The sequence below is a fragment of the Semicossyphus pulcher genome, unplaced genomic scaffold (assembly GCF_022749685.1).
Source record: "Semicossyphus pulcher isolate SPU_LCO1_2020_fin unplaced genomic scaffold, fSemPul1.0.p SCAF_3, whole genome shotgun sequence".
NCBI lineage: Eukaryota > Metazoa > Chordata > Actinopteri > Labriformes > Labridae > Semicossyphus > Semicossyphus pulcher.
Window position 1 is genome coordinate 5,476,576 of NW_027211704.1, and position 17,752 is coordinate 5,494,327.

The 17,752-nt window shown below is 41.6% G+C and overlaps 1 protein-coding gene across 1 annotated transcript in view; it reads right to left on the minus strand.

Annotated features, from left to right (window-relative positions):
• Positions 1-17,752, minus strand: part of LOC138605325 (plexin-A2-like) — a 106,165-nt gene that overhangs the window by 59,976 nt on the left and 28,437 nt on the right. The window contains exons 3-4 of the mRNA XM_069677503.1: positions 13,183-13,317; positions 1,162-1,262 (exon numbers count right to left, since the gene is read on the minus strand). Coding sequence (XP_069533604.1) covers positions 1,162-1,262; positions 13,183-13,317 — 236 coding nt within the window. The remainder of the gene's footprint in view (positions 1-1,161; positions 1,263-13,182; positions 13,318-17,752) is intronic.

Here is a 17,752-nt window from a genome sequence, read left to right on the forward strand (position 1 = left end):
GCCTCTGAAAAAAAATGGACGGCTTTCATCTCTCATCTCTATTATTCACCGTGTTTTGTCTGATGGAGCCATTTGTTCCCTTTTCCTCCAGGCTTTGTACATGTACAGCTGCACCCCCCCCTCACACACACAAACACACACACACACACACACACACACTGTCAGAAAGGTGCTTTGGCGCTCTGTGCCAGGGGTGGGAAAGTGAGATCATGAAAGAGGTCTGCATGACGCCACATGACAGTCATTCAGAGGCTGGAAAAAGACCCCAATCTGGGCTTAATAGACAGAAAAATAAAGTAGCCTCATTCTGCAATGTGAGGGATAATGATTCACTTTGGGTTACTTGAGGGAACAGCAGCCTATCTATTCACTGATAAGTGTAAGGCATTCATTTAAATAAACAGTGTAATGGGTCTTGCAGAGAGAGTCAGCACTCAGGAAAAAGGAAAAACAACTGTTTAATGAGGTAATTTAGATTAAAACAACCCCATTATTTCTCTTCCTCTCACTTCACAGGCCGTTTGATAACACTGAGAGCTGCAATTTAAAAACGGCCGATCATCATCAAGATACCGCGAGCTGAAATTCAGATGTCATAAGTTGAAGCAGTGGGTAAATCCCTCGCTGAGGTCAGCTTCAAACTCAGCAGCTGGTTCAGAAACACAGGGTTTTAATCTCCTCAATATCCCCTTTGCTCCACATCGAGGTATTATGCAAGCTAACCTAGGGGTCAGATAATTAAGATGGGAGAGATAAGCCTCGTCCGTCAGGTTCAAAATGTTCCCCGGGTATGTAGAGGTGCAGTTTGTGCACCCGCTGTGCCTCACAGACTCTAATCCCTCCTCTCCGCCATTAACACCAGCCGTCCTCCCGCCTCACAGACATTACAGTCTGGTGCCGTTTCTGCTGTCCTGAATAGTGCTACTTAAGAGGGATCACTCGGTCCAACAACCACTTCCTGGTTTTCTGTTTTGTGCTTCCAGCTGTTGATAATGGTGAACCCCAGGGAGCATAATAAGTGTTATATTAAATGGCAAATCATACAACCACAAGCTCTCCCACTACTTATTTATAGCTCTCTATGAGCTGTTTGTTAATGTTGGACTTTTAATCCCTCAGCCTGTGATGTCTGATGGGGGGAGAGAAATGAAACAGACTCACATGTTGTACAGGACACACCAGCCGCAGTGAGGGTCACCAGAGCTCAGGCACTCAGCACAGGTCCCGTACTGTCCGCAGGCCTCCACAGGCACCTGAGCCACCTGAAACACAGGAGAGACAAGGAGGGGTTAAATATGGAAAACCACATGTTTAAAGATAAACCAATTAATACAGACTGGATAAAAACTGCAGCGCTTTGTCTTTGCATCATATAAACATGTTTTGGCTATTTGGCATCTGTACTTATTAACGAGATCCCAGTGGCGGCCATCTTGAGTTTATATGACACTTATTGGGAACATGACTGCTCACAAGAAGTGCACTACAGCCAGTGCTGAATGTCTTAAACCCGCAGACTTTCTAATGGCCAGCAGGGGACGACTCCACTGGTTAGAAAAGAAGTCAAATTATATGGAAGTCAACCAGAAAATGAGCCGACTTCTAACTTGATTTATTACCTCAGTTAATCATTTTCCTAATGAGTTTATGGTCTCAATCGCTAGTTTCAATTCTTATATACAGCATTAAATGTGTTTGTAAATAATGGTCCCATTTCAATTCAAATAGATGAAGGTATGTCTTATGGCGTGGCGATGTGTTATTGAAAGTTACTACCACAGTGACTTGTCAATCAGGATAGGGACATAACTACATGCTTCCCATTTCAGGGGCTGCATCCTTCAAAGGACGTATTTCAAAGCCGATTGCGTCGAATGTGTCCTCCTTCTCCCGGGCTACGAAGGATCCGTTGGGTGCGTCCTTTGCGTATGATTGTGCACCAATTCAAACGAGATGACCGACCCGAAGAATGGAATTAATTTCAACTCAATCGAATAGCTACCAATGTTTTAGTAACAAAAGAGGCCTTGAAACAAGTGATCTTTAAAATAATTAAGTTATTAACGTTAGTTATGCTAGCTAGTTGGTCAGCTAGCCACCTGTTGCTAGGCAACAAGAGCGGCGCTTTGTGACAGAAGGGTAAGGGCGGGAACAGCTGGTGACACAAAGAGGAAATCCTCTGCAGACCAGACCGTTTCATTTCAGTTCGGCCTTAGCGCCTACACAGGCTACGAATGACTCATCCTGCGTAGAACGCATCCTTCAAAGGATGCAGCCCCGAATTGAGACACAGCTAATGTGTCGTACAAATATGGCTACGGCAAAAATGCCAAACTTGAGGCTTCAAAATGGTATTCCACAAACCAATGGGAGATATAAAGGTTTCTACATCCACTTCTTATACATGTTTGTCTTAAATGGTCTTGGCTGTGAGACCAATTCGATTTTATTCGATTTATTCATAACATACTATCTTTATTTTTATGTTGTTTTAGGGGGGCATTGTAACTGTAGTCTAGTAGTAGTCGTAGGTTAATTTATAATAAACATTATAGTTTGTCGTTACTCTACTTGGTTGTTTTTTCTCACATAAACTGCAAGTGGAAGAGTGAGCAAAGCATTTTTATTTGCTTCACTGGACTCCCCTGTGAGCAACAAGAGGAAGTCACAGGCGTGTTTTCAGAGACATGAAGCCTGTAACACACGAATGTGTAGAGAAACATTCGATGCATGGTTAGCCATCTTAAACACTACAATGTTTTATCTTCTATCCTTAAAAAATACATGAAAAATATGTAATAAATATTGTACCTCAACGAGAAAAACTACAATCCAAAGAGAGCTTAATAAAGTAAATTGACTTATACTGTGCGAATGTGGATGCCCTCTCTCTGATTAAAGTTTCCGTCTCTGAGTGTGACAAAAGTTAAAAACGGCTGCGTCGGAGTGGAAATAAGGTCAACAAAGGCGAGCAAGCAAAAACACTCTGATGAAATAATAAGCAGTTCTGATGAGGACCGAGAGAGAGAGAGAAAGACCAAAGCCCATTTCATCATGTTGTCTACTTTGCAATATGTGGAAGCCTCATCACAACTCACACTGAGCAGAATCCCAGAGGAAAACAAGCCTTTTTTTTTTCTGCCGCTGCTGCTGACACACATTTGTAACATGCAGCATTGTGGTTCTGCCCACAAGAGGATTTCTTCCCGCTCAGATGTCAGAACGCACATGAAATGACACCACAACTATTCGGGAAGCATGTTTTGCAGCAACATTCTTATTTAACTTAGCTAAAGGATTTCATCGCACGATTCAAGCATTTGTGGACTCCTGCAATAGTAATTAAATGTTTTTCGCAGCTTTTTTCACACTCAAGCAAGAAGACACGCACGCACACACTCTCTCCTTCTGCTGCCACTTCCATCCATGAATGTCTGGCAAAGCATAAGCTCTTCATTAACCGCTGTGAGAGGCGCTGCTGTCGCCCGGCCAGCATCACCCCTGCATATAAACCAGGCTGGAGCTGCAGCCCGAGCCCGCTTATTTTATACTTTGTTATTATTCCAGCTCTGGACGTGTGATGCAAGCAATTTCCTGATGTAAGCAATCACAAATGAAGAGTGGATTATAGATTAGAGTGTCTCCACTGCTCTTGATAGCATAAGTGGGTGCTCTCTCAGGTCCGTGTTGGCAAAATGGATTATCTGCTGCCTCCTATGAAATAACTTTGGCTCTTTTTTTTGCAGCAGCTCAGAAGCAATTCGGTGCTTTCCATTAGCAAAATGATTTTGTAAGCACGGGAGGGGCTGAGGGTCCGTACCTGACGCAGCGGGAATAATCCATGAATTGTTGTGGACCGGAGCTCGTCTGAGCTAACTAAGTTGGTCTGTGACCTTTACGAGGGGAGAGTTATGGATGTTCTGCTTCCTGCAAAGAATCAAATGTGAAGCTCTGTCTGAACATCAGAGATGATTTGTTTAGTGGGTCCGACCTGAGCGGGGGATGCACCGCGTTGAATCTAAATAAGATCAAAAGACTGAGTCCTTAGGGTTTATGTGCACAGGGTCTAAAAGCAGAGCGACCCTGCATTAGCATCAACCTATCAATTGAATTTTATGGTAATCACATTGTCTTGAGGTTATGTTTGGCATTTTGCCTTCATTGGATTCAAGGTTGCAGGTAGATTATGTAGTGAAAAGGGAGAGTGAAACATGCGACAAAGGCCACCTGCCAGGGACGCTGTGGTTGTATGATATACCACCAGAGATACACCTGAAGAAGACACCTAACATGACTGTTGTTTTAATCATATCCTGTCTGACAAAGGGAGCATTCGACATTGAGTGAGCTTACATGTTCATCAGTATCCCTACTTTGAGCCTAATCCTTGTTTTGATCTCATTCAGGATGCGTTTACTGAAACCTGGCTGTTTTTATCCCGGCACATGAGCATGACAGCATCCACGCTCGTCATATCTGTGTGCACTTACAGCCCTGACAGGAACTGTAGTAACAAAGGAAGTTCAGAAACCTTAATCAGGTGTTTACATGCAACACTATCCTGCTTTCTATTAAAGTAATGCACGTAGAACCTGCACAACTCAGTACCAGGATAATTTAGAAACCATATCATAACCTGGAGACTAGTGTGCATGTAAACAAACTCATTTGTATTAATGCAAATGTCACTGAATGTGTTCGCATCAGAACAGAAGCGTCTGTATCTGCTTCAGTCAAAGTTTAAGACGTTGCTGCTCTTGCTCCTAGACTATAAAACAGTCTCCATCGAGGGATCTGCTCAGCACACCTCTTCTTTCTTTTGCCTTTGCCTTTATTGATAGGACAGCTGAAGAGACACAGCAAAAGAGAGAGCGGGAATGAAAAGCACAAAGGGCTGAGGTTCGGAGTCGAACTGGGGGCTGATGCGGCGAGGACTTTGCCTCTGTGTATGGGGCGCCTGCTCCACCAACTGAGCCCAGCAAACTAGGGCTGCACAATAAATCGTAATTTCATCGCAAGATGAGCATTCACAATAAACACAAACACGAAAGTCTGAATTTATCGCAGTGGATAGAAAAAATATATGTTCTGTAAACAAGCTATGGTTTCTCTCTCAGCATGCTGAAATGTGACTTACTGAATGGAGCCCTGTGTATAATGACCTCGCTTTCAGACAATTAAGATAAAGTCAGCTTAGTTACACTGGTGTCAGTTTAGTGGTGATTCAGGAGGGACATGTTGCAAACACAGGTATTGTGTAAAACAGTGGGTCCCAACCTGGGGTCCTGACCCCCCTTAGGGGGGCGCCAAAGATCGCTGGGGGTGCATGAGGCTTTCTCTGCACTGAGATTGTCAAGATTAGTTTTGCACATGTTAAATAAAATCATTAAAAAAGCACTGACCCAGCAAGCAGGGAATGTTCCCATAACATTGTCTAACATTACCTACAAGTTCTAATTACGTTTGAAAGAACACGTTTTAATCTAATATTCAAAGAACGTTTTAAGGATGTTTATCATTTCAAATAAAGTTCTTGTAACATTAAAACTTAAACTAAGACCAAACGTTTTGACTGCAGAGTAAATCTAATGCCTGATTTACATTCATGCATGTCTTCCTCTTATCTGTGTTGAATTGGAGTTCATGACTTGATGAGCAATTTGATGACACACGGTAGTAGAAAAAAAGGCGTTGCCATAGCAACATACAATGTATCAATCTAGACGCGCGACCCGCTGGCAGTTATAGGTATAAATGGCCATATTTAAAATCTGGCTGTATGTTGACATCTTTTAACAATAGGGGGCGCTACCGAACACACTTTTAGGAAAAGTCTAATGCTGGGGGGGCTTGAATATTTCCTGGCGGTTCTAGTGCTATATTTGTCTATTTATCGCACTTCCTGTTGTTTTGAACAAGGTAAACGCAGAGTTTTCTCATATCGCGCAGGCCTACAGCAAACTCTTCTTCCTGATGAAAGGTGAACCCAGGAACATTTTTAAGAGACAGGTGAATGAGTGCTGAATGAGAGACTGAATGCACAGTGGCCTTTCTTTTATCACCATGGAATATATTTGCATATAAATGCAACAATACACAACAGGTGATCTACATATGAAGACTTTTTGTTCCCACCTTCATTGAGTTGCAGAGATTGGGCTTCTTTCACAGTATGATTTATATTCTCTGTACATCCCAATCATCCTCTACAATCAATCCTTAAAGTCTAATGTCCTTTATATGCCTCATAAATCATTCATGACCAGACATTCAGAGTATTTCTAATCAGGCTTTTGTTTGTCTTTTCCTCTCTGAGATCATTTCTTCAGGAGAAACTGATCATTCAAAGCAAACAAAGAAAACCAGTGAAAACCAGAGTGGAGATCTCGTTCTGTCCGTTTTCCAGCATCATGGCGGAGCTGTGTTATCACGTCCACTTTTCCAGCTTTGGGCATTACAGAGTCTTTATCTTTTCATAACATCTGGTATGCCTTTACACTAATGCCCAAGTTATCAGCTCACCAGTTCGCTATCGATTTAACTCTTTCATCCGGATTTCCTGGAACTTTGCGAACGCTGTCGTGAGCACAGAGGCTTTAAGACCGCGGCGCTCCCGTCATCCTATAGCCTCAGTCAGGAGCGTGTGGATCGTGCGGCGGCTGGAGTCATCAAGTCAGATCCAGGATTTTGTGCTTTTTGGACTCAGTGGAAATTAAATGAATTTAGAAAAAAGAAAGAAATGAAGGGATTTACTTTGTTTTATCAGTTTGTTGTTCCTTTTCATTTTAAGACCAGATTTTATTGAACAGCATCAGAAAAACGAGAGATAAGTTTCCTAGAATTAAAAAAGAAAATCGGTATTAGAGATAGAAACAGAGTGAAACTCCAAAGTAAGAAGAAAACAACGTGGGGATACAACTGGTGATACCAATAATACAAAGGGACTTGGTTGAATAAACATGAAGATTTATTCGACTACAAATCATTAAACTGAGATTTCTGTTTAATTTGAATTCCTTATCTTGTGGACTTTTGTTCTGTTTGAGTTAACGCACAGCTCAAACCGTAAAAACTACAAATATGAGACATTTAAGGAATTCATTCTTTAATTTTAAAATCCAAGCATCACAGGAAGTATGTTGTCTCTGATATTGTTTCTGTTTTTGTTACCTCCCCAAGGCTGACAGATGTAAATTAGCATTTGTGCCAGTCGGCCTACTGATGTAAAATAAAATGCTTTTCACCTCCAGACACAAAGAAATACATATTGTTCTGATGTGAGGTTGCCTTCATCAGTCTTTAGACAGAAACTTCATACATAAGCTAATATATCCACAATTGTGTCACTTTAAAGTAATAATCTCACAGATGTTCATGTAATTAAATGTCTGTTAAGTCACTATCTATCGCCAAATGAGGTGACAATGGTGACTGAGCCTGTGGCCCACTGATGAAAGCCTTTGCATTTGCAGAAAGAATCACGAGCCCAGTTAGTGACATGTTTTCCATCAGCCAGCAGTGGTTGGTCTGCCAGAGAGGGTGGGCGGAGCTAAGCGGCTGCTTTTCCGCTCTCTGCGAGTGTTGCGAGTAAACAGTAATCTACTATGGCTGAACTAACAAAGAAAAGATGGATGACTACAGATACAACTTCAACAAGAAGTGAAAATCCAAAGAAAAAGAAACAAACTCGACGCTCAGATGAAGCAAACAGTCTAAAAAGGAAAGTGACCGTCAGCGAGGAAAATCAAGAGTTACAACCGGAGCCAACCGTGGACGTCCACACTGTCTGGATATCTGGGAGGTGTGCTCCTGCAATTACCGTTTATCGCCGTAGGTGTCGCCAAAGAGAACGAAACTGTGTACCCGCCTTAACGAGTTACCCAGGGATATATGAAAATATTTTAGAGTAACTCAGCTAATTTCAAAGACACTCCTATAGGGTCACTGGTTTAGCTCCGTTGGTAGAGCAGATGTCCCATGTACAGAGGCTACGCAGTCCTCAACACACGGATCACAAGTTCGACTCCCCATCTGCTGATCATTTGGTGCATATCATCCCCCGCTCTCTACTCCCCACTCTTCCTGTCTCTCTTCAGCTGTCCTATCAGTAAAGACAAAAGCCAAAAAATTATCTTAAAGATGCTCTTTTAAAACAAAGTTCTGATTTGAACAGTCCAAATCAAAAACAACATGAACAGGAGCTGCTCAGGAGACACCAGCCTGGGTCAAATAACACCTGAACACCGTCTGACAGGATGGAGAGTTCATTAAAAACTAGTCAACAAGCAAGCAGGAGAGTTTAAAGATAATTAAGTGCTCATAAATGCTGGTAATGTTCACTGTCTTCCACTCCAAGCAGCAGGAACACAAGGTAAACATGAAGGAGCTGCTGCTGTACAGTAACCTGACATACAGTGGAGAGACAGCCGACAGACAGACGGAGGCAGAGGGACACGAAGGAGTGAATGTGTGGGATTTCAAACGATGATTTTACATTTTTCAGAGTGGCACTTTGAGAGATTGCCCTGGAAAAACCCTGCAGCAGTCCCCCTCCTACCTTCACTATGTTTAAAGCCTCAGCCATCATCTCACAGACAGACGGGTGACATTCAGCGCGGTTATTGCGCGTTTGGTGTGAGGATACTGAGCCTCTATTCTTAGAAATGATCAAACTAAGGGCACACTGTGAGAAAAGAGATTAACTGCTGTGAAGAGTCTTTTCTTTTTTCATATAGATAATGGCTCCTAAATGATGTTTTGGTGCGAACACAGACACGCATATGGATCCACACACACACACTGATTCCCTCTTTTCTCTCCTCACTCTTCATCATCATGCTAACCCTGCGTGTTTCACTCGGCAGGAGACAGAGAGGCTCATTGTTATTCCACGAGGGTCGGCTGATCTCAGCCAAATCTGTCTGTGCCTCGCTCCTCATTCCACATCATTCCGGCATTGTTTGGCTCCCAGGAATCCCAAAATCCTTCATCTCTGGGATCTACTGGAAATGTGGGAAATCTGCGAGTGAAGCCCTCTCCTCGGGGGATTCCTCGCTCGAGAAAGTCTGAAGGGGAAAGCTGAGCAAAGATGGAGAGCGAGACGGAGAGAGGAAGGCTTTACTCTGCTCCAAACTCCAGAGGGCTACAAAGCCAAAGCCGATCTAATATTGAGAGAAAATGCCCGGGCCGTGCAGGCTGGGTTTGGGGTTGTGTTGGGTTACTACGTGTCACTGGAGGCGGGCCGAACAGAGTAGCTGGCTATCTCCTTGAAGGAAGCATGTGTCTCTCCTTGAACGACCGGAGCTCATCAATAAGTGATGTCCTGTCTCTTCCAGTCTATCACACAGAGGGAAGAGCTGCCTTGATTTGTTTCAGAAGACAGTACCCGACACAATACTGTCTCTATTCTCCCTCGCTCGTCAGACAACATCTATGCTTTCTTAAACTTGATGCTTTTATAGGTTTTCACTCTGTTTTTTTGAGCTCCCAGAATAGAGCTTGGAGACGCTCTTAAAGGGATAGTTCGGAGTTTTTTCGAATGGTGGTTGTATAGAAAGAAAATCTGCATTGTAGCCTCTGATGTAACCATGAACTGCGTATCACTTGAGACCACGATCTACCCCGTCTCAATGTCCGATTCACAAACATATTGCATTATACTCCAGCACGAACACGCGCCACACATCTTGGAAAAGTGTCAGCCTCGGACTAATTGAGCCCCTTTTATTGTAATATTGTCAAAATCTTATTTACACATTGTATTTACAGACAATTCTATTTCTTAAATCACACAAAGGTGGAGTTTTTGTCATCATCATTGGGAATTATGAGGGAATTAAGTTACAACAAAGTATCTATAGATTTCTTATAGCACGTGTCTTTTAGCGCTTGTGATTGTCTGCTGGACCTGTTTCGCCGTGAGGCTCATTGGCACTGAAATGGGCCAATTGTTCCCCAAATGTTTGCATAATGGCTGATTTGAATACATGCAAACAGCACCAGAGCAACCAGACGCTGTTTGCTCTGCAGAACAGTTAGAAGTGCATGTAACCCTTTGTGCTCTGAGAGTGATACTTCTTTTAGAATTGGTTTCTTTTTGTCTCCTTTGCACAGGTTCAGCAGGTGCAAAAGAGGCGCAATCCCTTTGTTAATTTGCCCCACAGTGGATTACCATAGACTGTATAAAAAGATGGATGAAGCATCTCCACTCCCGAGGCGAGCGCTGCCATCTTGAGCCAAAATTGAGCAGTAGCAATCGGTGGGTGGAGCCGCGATAACGGAGTCCCGCCCCTTCCACTAACAAAAACACACATTTAACACACATTTAACGCACGTCGGCGTATTTAACAGCAGAACAGCTTCTTGTGTTGGTCACAGATACTGAAACCTCAATGACTGTAGTGTTTGTGTTAGTTACGTCTCCTCTTGCTGTTCCTCCTCTTCTCTGCTCCTCGGGAACATAATGTTGCAGGAGCCGTATTTGTCAACAGAGCTGTCAATCATGACGTTACACCCCCTTTTTACAGCATCAAATAACTAATTAAAAGTAAACTTGTCAGAAAAATGAACACTTGGACATAAATCAGCATGATAAGAAATAACTACAGTGAAAAATGTATTTGGCATGTATTTTGATTTTATAGTTTGACTCATGTCCCATCTGTTAACATGGAGGAGGCGGGCTTTATGCCCTATACTGCAGCCAGTCAGCAGGGGGCGATAGAGAGGTTTTGGCTTCACTTTTAGGGAGCTGTCATGTCATCCATCTTTTTATACCGTCTATGTGTATTACGTAGAGTCAATGGCGTTCAGCTCGGCCCCGGTTAAAAGGAGCCAGCCAGAGGCAAACTTGGAAGACATGTACGGCAAAACTCCACCAAAGCCCTCTTTAAAAAAACAATATCAATTTAAGTCTTCTCTATATATTGTATTCCTTCACCTCTTCTTCTTGCCTACACAGCCCTTTGATTTGGCACTACTTTTTTGAACCGTATGTCCGTATTTCTAAGCATGTAGTGGGTAATAAACTGTCTATTGATAAGTGCCAAAAACAGAACTATCCCTTTAAATATCTGACACACAGTAATCGTCCCGTTGCCCTCTCTGTCCTGTGACCCTGGCTCGATACATTCCTGCAGTCAGTGGACAACCCCCTGTGCTTATATGGGCTTTTTTTTTTTATTTGGCCGCACTGACACCTAATCCCATTTCACAGTGCCATGCAGCCGAGCCAAAATAATCACTTGATGGGAGTTGAAAGTGATTACCACTGTTCACTCTTATCTCCAATGAGTGCAGAGAATATCGTCCAACAACAACAACAACTGCTCGCCTCTGTGAAGCCAGGCCAAGTGAGGAGCAGACGAGGGGGGATATCCAGCCACACAGGAGAAAAAACACACAGCTAATGGTTTTCTATGGGCCACGCGCGCGTGTGTGTGTGTGTTTGTGTGTCATACAAAAGATGCATGCACTGTAAGTCGATTCGCATGGATAAGTAACTAGAACAGTGGTCCATCCCCTTACACACAGCCTGCATATTTAACCATCCCCACTGTAGGCTTGTGAATGTTTGGGTGCTGCCACGTTGGATTGTGGGGATGAGGCATTATCATCTGGTCGGATTCCAAAGAAATGGCAATAATTTATCATTTAACATGAATTAATGTGCTTGGTTTGAAACTGTTTTAATGCTAATTCCCAAACTGTACATAATAATCAGGCTAACCGTGATGCTCGTATCTGTGCAGAACAAAGGCAAACATTTCTTTATGCACTACCCTGATAAATTTAATCCAATTAAATCCTCAGAAAATTGGAATAGCATTTTATACCTTTATGCATATGTAAATACTATCTGTTGTGTGTGCAGTGTAGGGGAAGCTGCTTTTAAAAAAAAGAGCTTTACATACCACCAATTACTTCACATTGGACAAAGAAGAACTACAGCAAAACTACCAGAGGAAGAAATTTAGTTTGGTTAACTAAAGCTACTTTGAACTTATTCACAGGTCGCACATGAAATAGAAAATGGAATTCATGAAAAACAGCAAGAAAAGTCAGCTTTGATTTCAGTCAGACACCTGCAGTGGCCAGGTGGGCGTATTTCACCGAGCAGGATTACTCTGTTAGCCAGATGACTTTAAAACCACATGCGACAACTTCTCTAAACATTTGTTTACATATAGAATTAAACAACACTTAGTTATTACCAAGTAATCTGATTGGATAAGAGGCTTTTAATGAGTGCTGAAATAGAGAACATCACAAGCACTTGTGTATCCCTCCGCCTCAGCCAGGTGTTCTGAATACTGTTAGTTAACATTACAGCAGACCGTGTATGTCTACATTAATCAAGCTGGTACCTCTGAATCGCACAGCAAACTCTTATTTCACTGGTTGATGATGAATTAAATCAAACTATGTACATGATAAATGTACATGATAAAAAACAGCTGATCTGTGGTAACATGTGGAAACAGAGTGCAGGAGAATGTTCGGGTTGCTTGGCAACAAAAGTCCAGTGTCAGTTAAGTTGTGGAACTAGTTGAGTTGGCGGGGCAAAAAATAACCTGTTGTTGATTGTTACTGTTTACTGCTATCGGCCTGCGGCCTCTTGCCTACGACTGAATCACAGCCGTGATGAGTACATCACTCCCTCTCATGTGATATTGCTTAAATAATCAATACCAATTACTAACTGGCATCTAGTATTCCATAGTTTTACAAATTCAGATTCAAATCATAAACATATTTTTATATATATATATATATTTTTCATTACAAACAAATTTGGTTTTTAATTATAGTTTTATAACTAAATCAGCAAATTAAACATATTTTACTATTGCCATCCTTTTCTTTTGACCCAACGTCGTTTGTAGTTTCAGTTAACTACACAAAATTGGCAAAAAGAGCAAGCTACTGGGAAATTTAGCTGAACTGTTCGATATGCCCAAACACTGCAAGTTTGTTTGTGCAATATTCTTGCACCCAAAGGCAAAAATATTCCCATTCTGTACCTTTTCATGTTAGGTAAAACTTTAATTCAAATTTCATGCTACACATACTCGCTCAAGGCTCTCTGTCACGGGGGCTTGAACACATGAGCTTCGAACTGAAAGGCCGCCTTGCTGCTCGCTACATGAACCCAGCAGCAGCAAATCGAGGGCGTTTTCTTACCTGATTGTCAGACATGACATAGAGAGAGTTCCTGTCCAGGGAGAAGGCCATGTCCCGGAGGATGGGGCTGCTATCCTTCATCACGGTCACTGTCTCGTACAGCACCCCTCCCTCCAGAGGACCGTCCACTCTTATCTGCAGAGACACAGACAAATACACAGAGGAAGAGACAGTGAGTGCCTCGCTGCAGGACACACTGATTGAATGGTTACTGTACGTCGTAGAGTGACATCTGTTGTCGTACATCTTTCCCTCCTAAACATTGATGTTATGAAAAAATATTTCTTATTTGTCAGCTTTTGTTTCAGCTTCCATTCAAGGTCACTGAGTTTGGTTTGTTTCCCATATAATGGTTATAGAATTTACAGAGAACCACGAGTTTCTGAACCTAGAAGCATTTCTGCTAATCACGAAGTAAAAAACCTTAAAAATTGTCATTAAAAACAGTCAATTGTACGGTACAACATGTCCTCTTGTACAAGCCATTTACATTTTGTACTATGTTGACAAATTTACTTATCTAATAATGACTAATGTGTTTTAAATAAACCCACATCCTGTACTGCAGACATTAGCTCATTAGCAGAGAAGCTACTGATGGGATATGACACATAAAAAAGCCTGTTTATGGGTAGAAGAGTAAGAAGAACTCTTACTGGAAGCAAAACTGTAGATTTATTGTTTATATTTTCTGTTAGCAGAAAAATAATAACTTCAACATTTTTGGGAATATTCACATTTCTTTGTTTGCTTGGCGCTAACAAGATTAAAAGCTTGTTTTTTATTAAATCTATGTTAATCCAGTAAAGATGTCCAAGATGTCTTTAGCCTAGCTTAGCACAAATTCTTTAAGCTAACCACTGGCCTCCATCAAGAAAGGAAAAGTACACCTTCTAACATTTACAAAAGTGTTTTGTTAACATGCTGTAGCTTGTTAGCTAACAAGCTAGCAAACAAATCAGCTAGGTGTCATTCAGAGCTTTGACAGTGTCCAAGTGATTTTTGAGATGTTGTATGGAGTCACCATGAATGTTTATTTGTACATTAGCTGCAAATGTTATGGAGTTATTTAGAGCAACTTTAATGACGGTTAGGCTAGGCTAACGTAAAAGGTTTTCCTGCTTCTGTCCTTTGTGCTAAGCTAACGTTCCCCAGAGAGCTGACTTGAAATAGAGATGAAGTTAATGTTGATCCTGTTGTTTAATTCTTGAGAAGACAGCACATCTTCCAAACGTTGAATAAGGCATTTAAAATAACTTATAATCTGCTTTACATGTGACTATTGAATGGGTTTCTTTGACTGTGTCTGCTTTTATCCTGTCACTGCATCAGTATTATCTCCGCTGTGTGACGTCTGAGTTTGAACTCGTGAGACTTATAAGGGGGCAGAGAACAGAAAAGACGTTGCCTATCTGCTGCTGCTCATTCAGAAGTCCGATTGAACACCAGAGCCACTCTGACGGAGTTCCACCCCTGAGGTTAAAGCCATGACGCAGTCGAGTTTTGAAACGTGTTCAGCGAGCTCAGCCTTAATTTGACTTTGGAACGACTTTCAGGCAACAATCTTTGGGGGCTCATTAAATGCAGGCATGAAGAACAGATGCCCAGTGGTGAAGGGTTTTCAATTCTTTTCTGCCTACAAACAAGATGTGCTGTTGCAGTGAAGCAAACAAATAAGCAGGTCTGTCTTTGTAATAAGTGTCTTGCTGATGTTGGAGCTGTGGAAATTCAGCCTTGTGAGGAGCTGACACAGTTTGTAGAGATTTACAGCAGTGAGTATGCTGAAAAACCCTCTATTATTGCTGATAAAATCTCCCTGTTAGCACTCAATACATAATGAAAGTGTTTAAACTTTTCATCTGCTTACCACAAAGAGAAACCTCTGTGTCTATCTGGCTTACATTGCATAACAATTTCTCAATATTTATTTTTTAAACCACAAGAACTACTGCACCTAACTTTTTTATTTCACAAAAATATCTACTTTTGCACTCATAAAACCCATCTTGCACCACAGGAATGATGTGAATCATTGCAGCGCAGGAATGATGTGAATTTCATCATAGAGTGATGATAACCTGACACTTGTAATATAAGTCAGAAATGTGAAATGAGAGTGTGAATTAAGCATGATAACTAGAGGGGGGAAAAATGCTCATTAGCTATGCAAACCAAGGTTGAAGCCCTATTTAAATTCCTGGGAGATCGGATCATTAAACATGTGATGCAATTACTGTAAATCTGAATTAATCTCTCAATCAGGATAATTAAAATAAATGCTGAAATAATGAGGAATTGGAGCAGAGAATTGTACAAGTGTTGCGAAACGTCTGCAGTGCGTTTCTGCCAGTCTTCCCTGCATGCATCCTGACGCGTGTACTTAAGCAACCTCACCACCCAAATCAAATTTGACTGCAGAAGATTTTGATTGTGTGCCAGGTCTAGCTCGCACACATGGTGGCAGAGCTTCAGCAGTCTCTCAATGGGGACAGTCAATCAATACAAACTGATTACATGATTGGATCCCCTGGGCACCAAAACTTCATCAATCAATCACGCCTCCACCTTCCAGGCAGCTGTGCCTCTGCGACTGTCAGCTCCGCCAGGCAGGAATGAGGAAGGGAGGGGAAAAATAAGCAACTATGTGTGTGTGGGTGTGTGTGTTAGTTTATATGGGTACTTTCTGTGGGGTAAAGGGAGGCTGGGGCATTGTCTTCCACATACAAAGTAACAAGCACAACTGACCATATTCACACAGCAGCCATTTTCCTCTGACGTCACCCTCAAGGGTAGTTAAGTTAAGGTACCTGACAACCGTTATCATTTCACTAGTACTCAATTAAGTACATTATAACATTATGCTAGGTCAAAATGTTAGCCTTTCCTATTGTATCGTTTAAAACCACCAAGCAGACCTATTAGCTTTCAGCCACTTCCTAGCTAACTTTTCAATTAAAGATTTTAGCTACTTCCAAGCTAATGGTAATGTTAAGTGGCTGGATGCTAACATTAGCTGTTCTCCAACCGTAGCTTACGGGTTATCAAATTTCCCTCTAGATTTTTAGAAGGAAAGCTTATATGTGTGTTAGCTTATATGGGTACATTCTGTGGAGTACAGGGAGGCTGGGGCATTGCTTTTCACTACTTCTTGCTAAATGAGCAACTACAGCAACACTTGAACATTAATATCCAGAGAAATCTGTCAATATAACAAGCAATAAATTATTACCATTAGACAACAGCAATTGCTAGCATTCAAGCACTTCCTAGATAACATTATTTAAGCTAACATTTCGTATTATGTTCGGTAGAAATTGAAGCCTTTCCTATTGCATCATGTAAAACCACCAAACAGGAGGCTTCAGCAACTTCCTTGCAAACAGTAGGTTTTAAGCTACTTACTAGCTAACGGTAATTTCAAGTGGCTGGATGCTAGTGTTAGCTATTGTCCAACCGGCCTATGGGTTATCAAATATGTTGCTTTATCTTGAAAGTCCAGACCAGATTTCCCTCAAGATTTTTAGAGGGAAAGCTTATATGCGTGTAAGCTTATATGGGTACAAGCACAACTGAACATATTCACATGGGATCCATTTTCCCCTGATGTCACGCTAAACTAAAATATGTTTGATAACCTATCACCTTTAGACAGCAGCATTGCTAGCATTCAAGCACTTCTAGAAAACATTATGTAAGTTAACATTTCGTTAGCTAGTATTTTTTCAAACTAACATTATGTTAGCTAGGAATTTAAGCCTTTCCTATTGCATCATGTAAAACCGCCAAACAGTACCATTACCACAGTACCACTTCCTTGCTAACAGTAAGTTTTTAGCTACCTCCTAGCTAAAGGTAGATGCTAACACTAGCTGTTGTCGGCAGATAGCGTATGGGTTTTATGTAGTGTAGTATGAACAGTATGTAGCTTTGTCTTGAAATTTGACCAGATTTTCCTCTAGATTTCAGGAATTAATGATTGTGACAAACAAACTGGAACTGGACCACACTAATTCTACATTATAACAGCATTTGAGCAACCCACCCTGTAGTTGATTCCAGATCATAAGAGGACACTGTTTGTCTTTTACAGTCCATTACCTCAACACCGTGCACAATCCCATCCTTTAAATAGTTGTTTCATAGACAGATTTATCTCCCAGCTAAGCCTCTTTTTCTCCTGCTCATTGTCTCGTTTCTTTCTCCTGGCCTGTCTTTTCCTGCTCCTACTCTTCCTCCCCCTCCTCCTCTTCATCCCAATTCTCCTCTCCCATACTACAGTCCCACGCTGTAATGGAGCCAGTTTACATTATGTTTTCCCACACTCCTTATTTCATAAATAGCAGAGATTGAAACCAGAGCATGTAAGCAATTCTGTGCTGAAACCATGTTAAAGGAAAACCCAAACACTAGCCTAGAGAAAGACAGATACTGAGCCGTGTGTGTGCTTTTTAGTCGGGTATGGTGAGGATGAACAGAGGGCCGAGAGTGCAGGGATGAGCTCAGACAGATTCTGACCCATCGTGACCAATCTGCAGTGTTTGATTTCAGCGGATTAAAAGTGTTTTTATCA